The sequence below is a fragment of the Megachile rotundata genome, chromosome 2 (assembly GCF_050947335.1).
Source record: "Megachile rotundata isolate GNS110a chromosome 2, iyMegRotu1, whole genome shotgun sequence".
In the NCBI taxonomy this organism is placed as follows: Eukaryota; Metazoa; Arthropoda; class Insecta; order Hymenoptera; family Megachilidae; genus Megachile; species Megachile rotundata.
The window spans coordinates 22,178,779-22,194,406 of NC_134984.1; the positions used below are offsets into that span (position 1 = coordinate 22,178,779).

General features: G+C 42.8%; 1 protein-coding gene across 13 annotated transcripts in view; it reads right to left on the bottom strand.

Annotated features, from left to right (window-relative positions):
* Nucleotides 1-15,628, bottom strand: part of LOC100877340 (uncharacterized protein CG43867) — a 97,079-nt gene that overhangs the window by 15,322 nt on the left and 66,129 nt on the right. For 12 of the 13 annotated variants that reach the window (XR_001097053.2, XR_001097052.2, XM_012293632.2 and 9 more), the window contains one exon: nt 2,451-2,513. Coding sequence is in view for 9 of the 13 variants with exons in the window: in XM_012293632.2 (XP_012149022.2) it covers nt 2,451-2,513 (63 nt within the window). In the remaining 4 variants the exon portion in view is untranslated. Of the gene's footprint in view, nt 1-187; nt 209-2,450; nt 2,514-15,628 lie in introns of those variants that run through there. The other variant, XM_076529091.1, reaches the window with a different exon arrangement.

The following is a 15,628-nucleotide window of genomic DNA, read 5'->3' on the forward strand; positions in this document are numbered from 1 at the left end:
ACTCTGCAAGACGTGCAAAAATGATCAAAGAGAATACGGAAACGGGTGCACGATACGCGAAGGTTAAAATCGGGACGACACAAGACTTCGATCGCGCGAAACATTTGCGAGGACTAGGAATAAAACGACTGGAGAAGGAGACGATAAGCAAACGACGAAGAAGAGAATAAACTGATACGGAGTTTACCTTTCATCGGTGTCACCTGGTGAGCTCCATAGTTCTCGAGACGCGTTGGTTTAGCCCTCGGTGTCGACCGAACGAGTGTCCAAAATTGGCGAGAGAAAAACCGCGACGTCGAGTGCACGAGAATCGAGCGAAAGGATCGCGAAAGGCGAGTAACCGGTAACGGAAGTGCACGTGGTTCACGAACGCTCGACTTCTCGCTCGAATTTCGAGGTCATAACAAAAACGATGGTCTTGCCGGCCGGTTGCACGGCCATATTGTCACCTCCTCTCTTTCTCTCCTCCCGCTCTCTGATGCTCTCTTCGTTGGTCTATCAGGATTTTCAGCTGGTCGTCTTTCTCCTATCCTCGTGGCTCGTCTTTCTCGCGAGGCCGAACGCAAAAATCAATGCGACGTAACATGCGCCCTGACACTCGGCCATCGTGCACCACCGACCGAACTTTCCCTCGCGGAACTTCCTTGTTCCACCGCTTAAACCTTTCGCTCCCGGACCTATATATACGCTCCGATATCCCAGCCGATCAACATTCTTTAGAGGTTTATAGCCGCTTTTACGCGTTTACCGCCGATCACGCGATATCGAGTGCTAGGTGTCGATCACGCGACACGCCGTGAACGCTACCAACAGATAATGCTACTCGTGTGCAATATTATCCGTAGTCGATGCTATACCTGGTCAATATTGTCTACGATATTCATAGCCAATATTGTTCGACGATGGATAATACTACCAACAGTCGACTTTACCTATAATAAACGCCGTCTATAGCTGGCAGCATTGATACCCACAGTTAATACAGCGCTAACGCCTATAATACGAGTTAGGTATATAGTTTGTAAAATTGGAGAAATTTTCTGGTAAGTATAGAGTGTCATACGATGTAGAACGCGAAGAATCTCTACTGCATAAAATTATAAAAGTAGCAGATACTCGTAAACGTAAGTGTCGGTTCTTTCTTTTGATCGACACAGTACAAGGCAGACAATCTATTTAACAAGTGCTTTGGTTTGCAAGCTAGGTGTATATGAAAGGTGTGTTTGCAATGCAAATATGCCCAGGTGGGTGTGAATCGATGTAATCGGAAATGAATTGGTCGCGTTTGGTTGTAGCTAAGTCCCCTCAAAGGATTAATGCTCGTGTGTAGGATTAGGAGAACAATCTGATAATTAGGGAATTATTATTATATTATGACAAAGGGCTTTGAACAGTGTGCGAGAGGATATCCTTTGTCTTTAGATTGCCATCGACAGGTTCATTCGGCGTATAATGGAAATCGCGGATCAATATCGTGCTTCGCTGGTACACGAAAGGGTATTGTCCGAAGGAAGCTTCTGATTGCCTGCAGGTGGTATGCCACGGAAAACTGGAGTAGCAGTCGGTAAAGGTCAGAGAAAATGAAACGGCAAGCCGGGGGTAGAAAATCGATGAGGAACTCGGTGGAGAGTAAAGGCTGTTCGCTAGCAGCTGTGTGGACGGTGATTCCCTCTGGTCGGTAACGCAGTATCGATTTTGACGCGCGACTTTAACGTTCATTTTCGCTCGGGATGGGTCAATATAGACCCCTATTTTTCTCTTTTCACCCTTTGAGTAGGCACCAGAAAAAATATACTTCGTTCGTAAAAAGGAATTTTTTACCATTCTCTGCTCGCAAGAAAGTATTGGGTTGTCCGGAAAGTTCGTGCCGATTTTGAGACACAATTGAAACGCAGCTCGTTTAAATTTGGTATACATTTATTAAATTATATAGGTGCCATTCTGTTCTATAACCTTTCTCCATCTTTCATGCAACTTGAGAATTCTTTCCAGAACGTCTCAGGTTCTTCGGCGAAAAATTTGTCTAAATAAATTTTCATGCCATCACCGAAAATCAGCACGAACTTCCCGGACAACCCAATAGTTCATGCTAAGACCTGTTCGATGACATACTTTGTAAAGGAGTTTATTTTTACGAACGATGGAAATGCTTATTGGAAGATACTGTTTAGTTTCCGATTTACCCAGTATGGTAATCCGGAGTGATTAAAGAGGTCTAAGAGCATCGTTGCTATTTGCTAAATGAATTATTTACCCTGGAGGTCTCCAGGTCAGTTTGTCGAGCATTAACGACACGGGCATCCGGCGATCATTTACATCGAATCATGCAACGTTTTAATCACGGTTCGATTAACTCTAGACGCTTTGACCACTCCCTGATTACTGGCCGAGAAATGCGAGGAAAGAAGGGGAATTCTATTACAAAAGGAGTGATAGTAATTTATTCTCACCTTGTCCTCCGCCTCGTCAGCTCGGCCCTCGGCTTCCAAGACCCGCTGCTCGAGCTCCGAGAGCTGTAAACATAAAATAACATGATTTACTAAGTGTTTCCGAATAAAAACGATTCACAGCTTTTCGATCTCTGCTGTGGTCGATTATTAATCAATCTAGGTTGAGGAGAATATAAATCTGATAAAATATCGAAGTGTAACAGCTGCGAATTATAAGAATGCCAAAGCTTAACACCTACATTCGTTGTTCAAAATATACATCCGATATGTATACACATACATGACAGAAGTAAAAATCGTATAGTTCTTGTACACGATTCGAAGATTCATCCAATAGAGGTCCCTTAATCCGAATTCTTGCATTGGCCCGAAAATCAAGACCCATTGAGGCGTTATCTCGACAGCCAAACATCGCGGGATCGATCATTCGTGAACACTCATTGTCCAGAGACAATGAGCGACCAACGTCCATCGGAATGGAAGCCACGCTGCGTGGGAAGATACACGGCAGCCAGAGGATGTTTCGTAAAAATATGAAATATTCATAATCTGGCGTCAGCAGGCGCCGAAACGAGAAGCAGAGAATTCGCAAGTTAGAGGGGCTGCCTCTCTGTTCTTCTCCCGCGTCATCTAATTTTCTTTCGAAAGAGGAAAAGTTCCATCAAACTTGCTTAAGTCCACGGGCAACACGTAGATGCACGACCGACGAGAGTTTAATGGATACCACAGACTTAAGCGGCTCCTCAAAGTCCGCTTGATCCTTCAAAGATTGATACGCGCGAGTCACGGACTGACACGCTCGTATTTTCTCCAGTCATCCCGTGGGAGACACGAAAATGCCTGCTTCCGGGGAATTGATTTCTGCATGGCGAGCCTGCGGCAGCCAACTTTCTAAACTTTATGATTTCGTCTATAATTGATCGGCAAGTTTCGTGCATAGGTCATACGTCGTTAGTCGAATTTTCATCACGGGAAACTATCACAGAATGCATCGAATTTAAAGATTCATGAAAATTACTGCGTACGGGTTTCATCGATAACGTTGATAAAAACTGACTGGAGTTACAATAACGATCGATTACGAAAAATATAAAGTTTGAAGTTGATCGACGACGCAGGAGGTGACGCCTGAGCTTAAATTTTAATGTAAACGATATAAACGTTCCATGAATATTTTCGAAAAGATCGATCATACGTCGAAAGACGAAGTTAAGAAATGATCGACCATTTGTTCTGATAAGAGTCATTTTGTAGCAGCAACAGCGACAAAACGTTTAAGCAGCGTAATTTGTTAAGCTTTAAGCACAGGCTTTAGTATTTTGCTTCAGTTTTTTGTTCGAAGAAACGACTCCGTTGTTCTCGGAAGATCCCAAAAGAGTCATCATCCGGAAAAAGCTGGTTCTCGCGTATTCGCAAAAATAATGGATAATTCATTGCGAAAGTCCGATACGCGGTACAGCGAGGTCCGTGATTTAAGTGTTCGCGGAATTAGCAAGGTAGCCCCATTAAGCTGGCCAGAATCAGGCAGGCTCGTTGACTTTTTCCAGTAGAGAACCGGCTTAAAAGTATTCCGTGGTTGACCCGAGGGACAATATGAATTGCTCTTAAAGTCGAGCCTCGACCCGTATATTAACCTCCGTTTTAATTAATCACCGAGCTCGCGGGACGACACGCCTCTATTTCGCCGTCGTTTTTTCACCTAACCCTACGAAACTTGCAAAATTCGCGTGTTATTGGCCGGCTCCCCTTAAAATTCCGTTGTTCGCCGCACCCTCATCATCGCGTACATGATATTACATACCTTCTCGAGTCACTCTCGACTATTATTCAAAAATTCTAATTCTACTTTAAAATTCACTTTCGGACTTTATTAACTCGTTGAACGTCGCGAGCCGCGGCGTGAGCTCGAAAATGTTATTTTCATCGGGTACACAAATTTACGTATAGCTGGAATTTCGAGTCGTGCGTTTGTTTCTGGAAGGAACACTTCGATAGACGACCAAATATCGGCGATTCCTACGGGGGTAGTTTTCGCTCTTCAAATATGAATCTAGACCGCTGCAAAAAACATACGTGAAATATTTCTTCAGCTTGGATGTTATATCAAAGTTTCAATAAAATCGCTCGGTTTAATCCCTGGTTGGTACTTTAATATAATTTATATTAACGCAACTCGAAGTTTATCGTTGTACATCGACAACCGAGAACAATCGGTCGAATATTTTAGGTAGCGAATAGCCGGCAAATTCTCGCCACGAGTTCCGGCGAGTTTAAGGGAGGATCCTGCTTTAGGAGCCCTAAAAAGAGCGTTTTTTAGGGAATTTTTTTAGGACAGAAAAAAGGTGACCCTAGTGAACTTTTTAGATTATTTTATTACGTTTGAAGAAGAAAAAAAGAATTTTTGTACAGAAAAGTATTCAAACGCAGACGATTTTTATGCACATCTGTGCAACGCCTTTCAATTGCAGTCTCCAATCGGCGGGAAAGATGCAGTTCGTAATTTTCGTCTGAAATTATAAAACCAAAGAGAATTCTAATTTTCATAGTCTTTCCTTCTATTTGAACTAAAAAAATTCACGAAAAATATTTTTAAACAACTTTTTTAGCAAGTTGAAACAATTTTTTTTTTCAAAATATGAAAATTTTCTTCAAACCTGAGAAAATTTTAGAGTTTCACAATTTTTTTGGTTTTTCTTAGTTCAAATAGAAGAAAAGACTATGAAAATTAGAATTCTCTTTGGTTTTTTCATTTCAGACGAAAATTACGAACTGCATCTTTCCCGCCGATTGGAGACTGCAATTGAAAGGCGTTGCACAGCTGTGCATAAAAATCGGCTGCGTTTGAATACTTTTCCGTACAAAAATTCTTTTTTTCTTCTTCAAACACGTAGTAAAATAATCTAAAAAGTTCACTAGGGTCACCTTTTTTTTCTGTCCTAAAAAAATTCCCTAAAAGACGCTCTTTTTAGGGCTCCTAAAGCAGGATCCCCCTTAATTATCCTAAAAAGCGAACGCAAAACGACACGAAAGAGAAATAAGCACGAGTAGGCGAGGAAAGTAGGCGCAGAAGTCTAAGGAAAACGTTCGATCGTCCGTATCTCGAAGAGGGTTGGTCGCGCGAGAATTTCATCCCTTTGCTCGATGAAGATGGCTGAGCGGAAAGAAACGAGAGTCCAGGGTGAAAGAGAAGCTGAACAGACAGCGCGGAGAGAAGGATCTCATCAGGAGGGTGCAGTTAGCAGCATCTGGCGTTGAGAGGGAGCGAAAAAAAGGGAGGAACGTATGAAAAGGAAGAAGGAAAAAAGGAGGAGAAGAAAGGGAGAGCGGTATAGGCGTGGATTTTCCGTGACGTTGAAGTCGCGGTTCGCGAAGAAAGAACTGGAAAGTCTGGAGGCTCGAAGAAGGGGTACATTAGCCGCAAACGGGATACCAGAAGGATCTCTCAAACTGTCGTCGGTGCTTAAGCTCCTCTTCTTCCTCTGTTCCTTTCTGCCGCGATTCGGTAACGATGACAGCAGCCGGGCAATAAGGGCTTATGAAAATCGTGCATCTCCCCCCACGACCACCACCACCATCGCGTCCCTTTTACTCGCTCGAACACACCCTTCCAGTGAATATATCTCGACACCATGAATAACCTAACCGGCGGACCAAGAGTTTCTCCTGAATCTTTCAACGAACGACAAGCTCGTTTCGCGAAAGATCAAACGACTAGTTAGCTCGGCTCCAAGCACCGCTTTAAATGTTTCCTGCCAATTGATGCATGCTTCCAGAAAATGGACCACTTTGATGGTTGACGCTACGTTTTTAGGGGACGAATATTTCGGATATTCGGGAACGTCGAAAGTTGGAAAATTCGCGTCTCGTAAATTCAGCGCGAACGATCCGTGTCTCGCGTGCGGAAAAACGATCCGGCTTGTGCGAGACGATAATGCATGTGTATGAGAACGCGGGGGTTGTTTGCGATGCAAAAGTTGATCGTTATCGGGTCGTTTTATGCGGCTACGAGGGAACGCGTTAGTTAGAGGCCCTGCAACATCCACCTGCGGTCTTCGATGAAAATGAACAGGTAGCGCGGACAAAGGGGTAGAAAGAAAGCGAGACAATTAACATAAATGCGCGTGTACCGGACAGACCCGCGAGACGATTCCTCGGGAACAAAGTCGTACGAATAAATTTTATTCCGCGTTTTGATGTTTCTCGTGCACGAGAAGCCCGCGTCTTGCTCCGTAACGCCGGTCATAAATTTCGCCTGCTACGCCGACAAATGTGACACGCGAGAATTTCGGAACACCGCGTATAAGGCGATAACTTTAATCTGTGGCATTCGAGAAAGGGTGGAAAACTGTCGGAGAGATGGGGTGGGCAGGGATTGGTTCGTTAATGTTATCGGTGGGTCGCGTGACGCGAAACATAAAGCATCGTGCCTTCTTGAGTTTCGTTTCTCTTTGTGCCGGTGAATTTATGGCAGCTCGATCCTGTCGCGTGAGCGAAAAAGAAAGCGCGATACACGCCTGTCCGTGTCCAGTTAATTCGTTCCCTTCGGGAAAATCGTCACGCGAACTATCCTTGCCGTGTTCTTTCCCGGCAAAGATATCCGCGATCCGAGAGTAGCGTTTCAGGAAGGTGTCATTACAGAAAGTAATGTTTCTCTTGGAAGATAAGTATTGTGGGATTTGGGAGCTTCGGACTCGATAAAAGGAAACGTGGGGAAGCAGGATAGTCGGGGAAGGCCAGAATTCAATTTCCGGTACTGGCACTCTCTATTTTTACGACACTGTATCGGCTTAAGTTCGTTTAGAAGCGGTAATATACGGAGAGCCTCTTGTGTTATAGAGATATCGAAGAGATACAAATTTTCGAGGCAGTAATTTATTGTACACGATCTCGTATCATGGCAGATAAATTCTTGAGACTTCGCTCTTGCACCGATGCACTTTCAAGGACATCCAACTCCGTAATTATTAAATCGAATAAAATTTGTGCGAGCGTTAACGTAATCCTTAACGCGAATCAAACCGATTTCCACGAGGTGCTCGTAACGTTCCTAAACGACCAGCAGGACCGTACATTTTTAATCAATTTTACGGAGCTATTGCGGCTCTTTACGGAAGTACATTAGCACTTGATGGCTTTCGCTGGACCCTCGAAGAGCCTTCGACCGAAATCCCACAGCCTCCGGATCGTCTCTCTCCTGTGCCTTGTATATTAATTATTTCGAGCGGAAAAGGGTACGGAAGGCGGTCTCGTAGCTTCCCTCCAGAGAGAAAGGGTGAAATGGTCGGAAAGAAAATTACGTGGTTATGCTTACGAGCAACGAGATACACCGTTGACCTACATCGCAGTCTTTAGACTTTCGTCGTTAATGTTATTAATTAATATCGTGGCTGGAACTGATTCGGATCTCTCCTCCAAGATTTATGAACGCGGTCGAGTCGCTGCTTTCCGCTTTCGAGATAGATCGATGAGTTTGCATTAATAAATGACGGTATCCGATCCAACCTGCTCTTCCGCTTGATTAATTTTCCTTTTTCGGACAATTTATTTGATGAAATGATACGAGAATACCTATACAGGATACTCTGGTCATTGCGAAGTGAATTTTAGAAGAAGAAAATGTTGGGAAAAAAATAAATCGCTAATATTTTGCAGCAGAGGTAACTTATGTACGAAGCAACTTTCAAATCTAATTCGACCTTTGATTCAAACTTGCAGATTTCGTTGACCGAGAAGGGAAGTAACCGTTTCCGACGATCAAATTGCTTTTAATCCTCTCCCATGCAACTTTAGAACGTTAAAACGCGCATCGACGTTAATAAAATCCTTCCCGATGATATCTATGTAGTTGAAATTTTAAGCAGTTTGAAACGCTTCGTTTAGCGAACTTTGCTCCAAGTACGTTCAACGAAGTTTCAGCTTTAATTTCCGTCAGAAAATTGAAGAAATCAGATTCGGAGGAGAGTAAAGGGAATTACATTTATTCTTCGTTTAATCCGTGTTTCGGAGAAGCTCCTAAAAAGCGACCCCTTGAAGCTACCTGTTGTAGCGCGTTACACCTTCGCTCCTTCAACCCTTCTTCACCAAATTTCTTCCCGCTCTCGTTGCCATTATTATGGTTATTATCGTTGAAATGATCGCACTGAAAGCTACTTAGACCTCACCCTCCTGGCCACCTTCAGACGCTTCTATTAATTATTCTTCCAAGAAACGAAGGAACAGTGGAAACAAGTCAACCCCATTCAATTTCAACGATCTTTATCTCCGTCGTCTTTTCTTTATTTCCTCAATCTCTTAATCTACGAGCTCTTCATTGGACCACTGAAAGCAGACTACGTATACATAAGGACATACGGATAGAACATTCATCCCTGGCTTTTTATTCTTCCGTACCCCCGAGATCACGTGCGAACCACAATTTTATCTTCGGCGTATTATATCACCGGATAAAAAGCGCAAAATTTAATTAACATTCGCGCGAGAAGTTTGTCGAAACTCCCGCAAACAGAGGCAAAAAGAATACATAAAAAAAACGAGATAATCGTAGCTGTTTAAAATTTAATTGAAACGAATAAATTTGCGAGCGAACAGAGTGAAAACATTTTCTACGATTTTCACGTGGAAATGATGATGAATAGCGCGAAACGGGACAGGCGGCGCAGGTGAAAATCGATAACTTAATTTTCCATGCGGAGGATACGGTCGAGCCTGTTCGCGAATTAATTTCCGACGATGCAAATTTCATTAGCGGCTCCCGTTGTATTCGCGGTCGCCGGACAATGCCAAAGAGGACACACGCTCTCGACGATATAATTCATCGTTCTCCTATCAACGATGGAAATGGATCGATCAATTATTGGAACCTAACGACCGATCACGATTAACCAATCCGGTTGACCTTTTTCCGTTCGACCAACCGCGAAATTTCAGACGCGATACGCGATCGCTCGCATCATGCTCCGTAATTTGATTTTAATCATTTCACGCGTAATCTTCCTGGAGAAATTCGATGGCATCTTCATAAATTATCATTTTTTCTTTGGAGGCATACTTGTACCAAGACGTATGCAATTTTATATAGAAAAATAACACTATAAGATTTTATAATTTTTACATGTGCTATTTTTCTTTTAATGGAATTGTAGGCCAATGAAGAATGTAAGGTTCACATAAAAAAGGCCATTTATTCGGTAGTTAATTACGGAAGATTTTCCTCGACGAGTAATTTTGAAGTAATTTTAGAAACTGTCAATTACGAGGACGAACACTGAAAGACGTCACGGAATTTTATAACCATATTTCCCTGATAATTTTCGAAAAATGATGAAACGTCACTCACATTTTAATAGGGTGACGCTCCTTTTCATCGCCGATCGAGAACAAGAGACATTGGACTGACAATTAAAAACCGTCGAACGAGGAAAAATTTCATGGGAAACCCTGTTAATCATGTAGGAATTTGATCGTTAAAAAAAATTTACAGTGTGACGATTCTGGTTAATAAATCATGTGGTAAGGGGATTACAGTTCCTCTCAGTAGAACAAACTTTCCCACAAAAAGTGGAATAATTATATAAACTCAGAAAGAAGTAACAGTGACTAGAAACGATTTTACAAGCTTCGGGAAATAATTTGAAACTATTTCCTCGATAGCAAAGGAGAGTTTCATCGGCGAATCTTAAGCGGATACTTGATACTCGAGAATTGCTTTCCATACCCAAGAGATCTAATTATTATCAGACAGTGAGCTCGTCTGCGATGTTTGTCGCATGAAATGGTACGCATCAAACTTGCTCGTCGAAGTTCCACGAGTATCATAGACGAGCAGTCTGCATATTTCAATCCGTACAATTACCCTGGAGGTATACGAGTTTCCGAAAGCTTCGCCACAGAGGCAGCAGCTTTGTTCGCCGGCTCTCCTCGAGGATATTATTAAACGCGTCGTCTCCTGCCCGTTCGAGCCCCTCCAGCCACCCTTATCCAACCCTTGTCTGCGTGTCACCTTCAGCCTTTTCGCCCCGATAGAAAACCTTTTCTTCGCGGTTTCAACTTTCTTCGCGATTGATCCGTTTGCTTTTCGCGAGACACCTCCGCGCTTGTTCTTCTTTCGATATTCTTTGTCGTCGCAGACGGTATTGTTCGACCGCCGTTCGCGCACAGACTCCCGTCGGATTATTCTAACAATTTTCTTTATACCTCACAGGAATATTCTGTCAAACACTTTCTCTGATTTTGGCAAAAGTTAAAGCTAATTGGATGTTAGGCTTGGATTCGATATTTTTTATGTAATGAGAGAGTGGACGTAATTTTTAACGGTTATACGAATCGATAAATATCCGGGGTGATGTTAACGGTGTTAGAAATGAGCAAAAAGGGTGTGTTCGATGGTCATCCACGAGCAAAAACTAGTGTATAAAATACAGCGAATCGGGCAGCGGTGGCAGCTTTTCGATATGCAAAATAAATCGATTCAACCACGCGCCCAACAATGAATAAAGCAAATATATAATGCAGTTTTCATCAACTGGGCGCTTTTCACCGGCACAGGAGGGACGTAGCGAAAAATTGAGTTGATCGTTGCGCAAATTAACCGAGGACGCTTTCGGTGCCTCCTATGAAAATTAAATCCTGCGGGTATTGTTGGAAAAATAACGCGTGCGCGTGCACACCCTGTCTGCCGCAAAAGCGTTTAAAAATTTTCGTCCGAGCATCAATCGAATTACGGTCGAAATTTTCAGCGAAATCTGACCGCGGAAAGATGTCCGACGAAACTGAAATTGTTTCGCGGCGTAAATTCTTGAATTCTCGGAGAAATTGGTGGAAAGTGGAAGGCACCTTGAAATCGTCCGAATTGCCAGGCGATCGAAGAGGGCTATCGAAAAACCGGGAAACGAGCCGCGAGAACCGCGCGGCGAAATCACAGGTTTCGCGCTCGTTCCATCGACTCGTAGGCATTCAACCTCCTACCCTTGTTACCGGGCTTCGATTGTCCCGTGGACGAGACTTTATTATCAACGCGGTAACGCCGTCATCGTCGTCCTCGCGATTGTTAGTACGATCGTCGTTATTGTTATTGCGTCGTGGTCGATGGTACGCGCTCGTTTCCCAGCCTCTCGACCGCCTACGTGCCCAATTCCCATTGCAATTCCATTCGGACGCGAGACACCCTCCCATGCAATTGTTTCTACTGCAACATCGCTTTTTCGACACCCGGAAATCTCTTCTTTCGATCGTTTACAAAAATTCCATCCAAAACTCGCTACTTCTAATTAGTTTATACATTCGACACTTGCTAATTTGGAAATGTAAGACGTTTCAGGGTGACATTTGAGAATCTAGCAATTTTAAGGACATTTGGAGATAAGTCTAAGCTGTTTTCTAATGTCAAGTTGTAGCATTGCAACATGTATTTTAGAGCTTTTCTCTGCTGTAATATGAACAACTGTTTCAAAATATATCATACCATACAAATGTAGGCATTTATTGGTTTAACATTATTTGTAAGACCCGTTATATGTTTATTATAATTCCTTGAAGTGTGAATGGAGTGAATGAAGGTGTGGCAAGTGGAGACGAATGATCGTTGGGAATGTATGAATGCCGTTAATGTTTAATTGATTTGTTACCAGTCCTTTGCCATCCTTGAATTGTAAAAGACGTGTTTTAAAAGATTCAATAAAATATTTAAATATTGTCCCATTAAATAAATGTTTAAAGTAGTTGGAAGTGCTATACAAATATATCAAATATGAACAGTGTCATATATAGTGTCATACCATACAAGTATATCACATATGAATAGTGTCATATATGGTGTCATACCATACAAGTATATCACATATGAATAGTGTCATATATAGTGTCATATCATACAAGTATATCACATATGAATAGTGTCATATATAGTGTCATATCATACAAATATATCACATATGAATAGTGTCATATATAGTGTCATACCATACAAATATATCACATATGAATAGTGTCATATATAGTGTCATACCATACAAATATATCACATATGAATAGTGTCATATATAGTGTCATATCATACAAGTATATCACATATGAATAGTGTCATATATACATAGTGTCATATCATACAAGTATATCACATATGAATAGTGTCATATATAGTGTCATACCATACAAGTATATCACATATGAATAGTATGATGTGATCATATCACACATGAGTAGTGACATATGAACTTGCAGAAGTGCAACATACTTTTAGTATGATTACTAATAAAATATGTATTGTAATAAGGTCTCATCCTCTCCCTTTAACGAAAACGATGCATTTAAGGGTTAAATCGACGGATAAAGAGTGTTATTATTCCTTGGTAACGAACGGTGGCGCGTTCGAAAATCGATACCTCGATGTGTAAGGACGTAATATTAAGTTAACGGACGATCGCGTTATCGAAAGATCGTAAAGAGAGTAACAGAAGCAGATGTTGTCTTCTATTTGGCCAGCACGGTAGCACGTTTTGCTTTCTAGGGGTCGGCTACGACTCCGGTTGGTTGCATTAAACGTGGGTACACGAGTTGGCAAGTAGCTATCTGCATATTTACACGCGTTTCCCCGTGTACCGATAAAATCAGCCGCGCGAGCAACCTGCTCCGTAGGCGGCCTGCTTGCGGTGTCATAATCGTATTCCTCGAAATACCTCCAAGCATTTTGGAACCTCGTTACCAAGGCGGAAAGATAAATACACCCGGGAATCGAATCGAAGCCTGGGAAATCCAACCAGCTCTTTGAAATCGAGCCACGATTAGGGGCCGTGCTTGTCTCTCCTTTCAATCGCGCTATCATTCGAAACCATTGTACCTCATACATCTATTCCCTCCTGTCTTTTTATCTTTTCCGAAATTTACAATTCGAAATTTCTGTATTCTTAACCTCGTACATGAAACGATTTTCATCCGAATTTGAACTCTTGGCCGTTAGAGGGGGTTGAAAAGCAACCCTCTTTAAAGTGTCACCGTCATCGAAGGTAAATTACGCGACGCGTATACTCGAGCAACGTTATCAACGTTTAAGCACGGACATAATTGTGGAAATTCTAATTAACAAGGACTTGGTTATCGCGAAAATTTCGTCATAATTCCAGTGTCGGATAGGATATCGGAAACGAGGGTGCAGTCTTCAGGGACCCACTATCGTCCGCGTTTACGTACGCGCACTTAACGCTTGCAATTTTTAATTACGCTCCCAATTCACCGAACAGAAGTTTTACGATAATTTGCAGCTATAATTCGTTCTACCCTCGCTTAGGAATTCCTTGCTCTTTTTGTCTTTTTAAACGAACCTCGCACTTCGAGAACGCCATCGCGCGGTAGTAATTAAACGTTCCTGCAGGACTACAGAACCGCAACGATTCCTGGAATATTCATAAATCGTCTGTAATTTTTTAGCGAATACGCCAACACTCCTGCGCGTGACTGTTTTAAATATGTACGAGGAAATGGCATCGCCTGTTTCTGTAACGTAAAACAATTACACTTTTGTGATAGACACCGAGTGATTGTTTAAGAAATTGCAACAGTGAATTTTTTATATTATAATAGACAGATTATTGACAAGTTTAAGAAGTTTTTCTTAAAATGTTTTGTGATTATTTAATCAAGTGGCAAATGATACCCAAGTCACCGAGGAAATTGTTGAATCTATTGCTTTTTATAGGCGTTTATTCAGACTAAAGGAAAATATATAATAATATTCATCGAGTTAGAAAGGAAAGACAATGAGGTTATCCAAATGTGGAAGGATGTAAAGGGGTGTACCGTATCGAGGTCAAAGAACGAAACTGCTGGAGAAATCGCTCAGGATCGGAGCGATGGCTCCGACTCGAGATAAAGAAACGAGGTACCGGCTTGTAAAGCTCGTAACCCAGATGCGTCTCGTGTGTTTTATTGCCCTTTTACGCAGCTCGACCAAGGGGTAGATGGCGAGATCGTTTCGTTTCTTGCCGAGCGTCGTTTCGGACCCTCGAAATCCGAGTAGACCTTCTCGCGAAAGAGGCTCGCATAAATTCCTGTCGTTCCGCAATTTTTTCTCGGGAGGGAACCAGCAGTTTGCTTAAATTTCGTTTAATTGAGCCTGGATGCCTGACGTTCCTCGCCAGATGCCCGATTCTGAGCCGAGATAACGGCCGCCTTATCGACTCGAGATGATCGATTATCCAGCATACGGTTTCGTGAGAGAAAATATAAGAGACCGATTATGGAGCGATTTTTTCGCACGAGATTTCTCTGCGGTCGTTGCTTTCGTTCGCACGAAATCGTAAAGAAAAAGTCGCTCCTGTCTTAAAGGGCGAATATGGTAAAGCATGAAGGCGTTACAGGCGTTGGCAAAGAAACCAAAGAAAAGTTTTTCTTGTTACACTAATTCTAATAAATTAAGAGAGGCTGCGAAATTCTATCGAAACGAATTCGAGGGGACGATAAGGAGAGCAATCGATTCGACACGAAAGCGATAAGGCTTTTATCCCCTCTCGATCGATGGTTGATCAAAGATACGGAGGGTAAGAATAGATCTATCGATCGCGCGCGAACGAAGAGCGAGAATGGTATCTAATAATAGTTTTCGGGGGTGTCGATAGGGGAGCGGGTGAAAGGCGACGAACCGCGATAATTTGTATTATTTTTGAACGCTGGGTGCCTACAGGTGCAGCCACGCGGTCTACCTGTTCACCAATGCGGAAGGTGTGCAGAGGTTTCAAGGTCAGCAGCACCTGTCCATTCGACCGCATACCGACTGGTTAGCAACCTGCCCAGGCACTTTCTCCGTTTCCCCGGCTGATGTTACGCCGGCCTGCACCGACACTAAGAGAGCTTACCTCTCGTTATACGTTCTTCAAACGGCCAAACGGCTGCCCTTCGCTCTTCAAAGTCCCTAACCCTTTCGAGAGGGCTTCTTTTTTCGCGCGAGCCCTCGTGGCGCGCCGCATCAAAATACACGCGAGAACAACCCTTCTCGACCGATTTAATAAGCCTGTATAATCGTGCGCTGCTTTTCCGGACCATCGAGCATTCCGCGCTGGTTAATACCCTTCGATAATACCGTTCGATTGTACGTTCTTTCGTTTTCTAGGGTGAAAAGAAAGAGAAGCAATTATCGTAAAACGCCGAAGGGCTTATTCCGCCGCAAGGAATCTGCATCCCCGCGATGG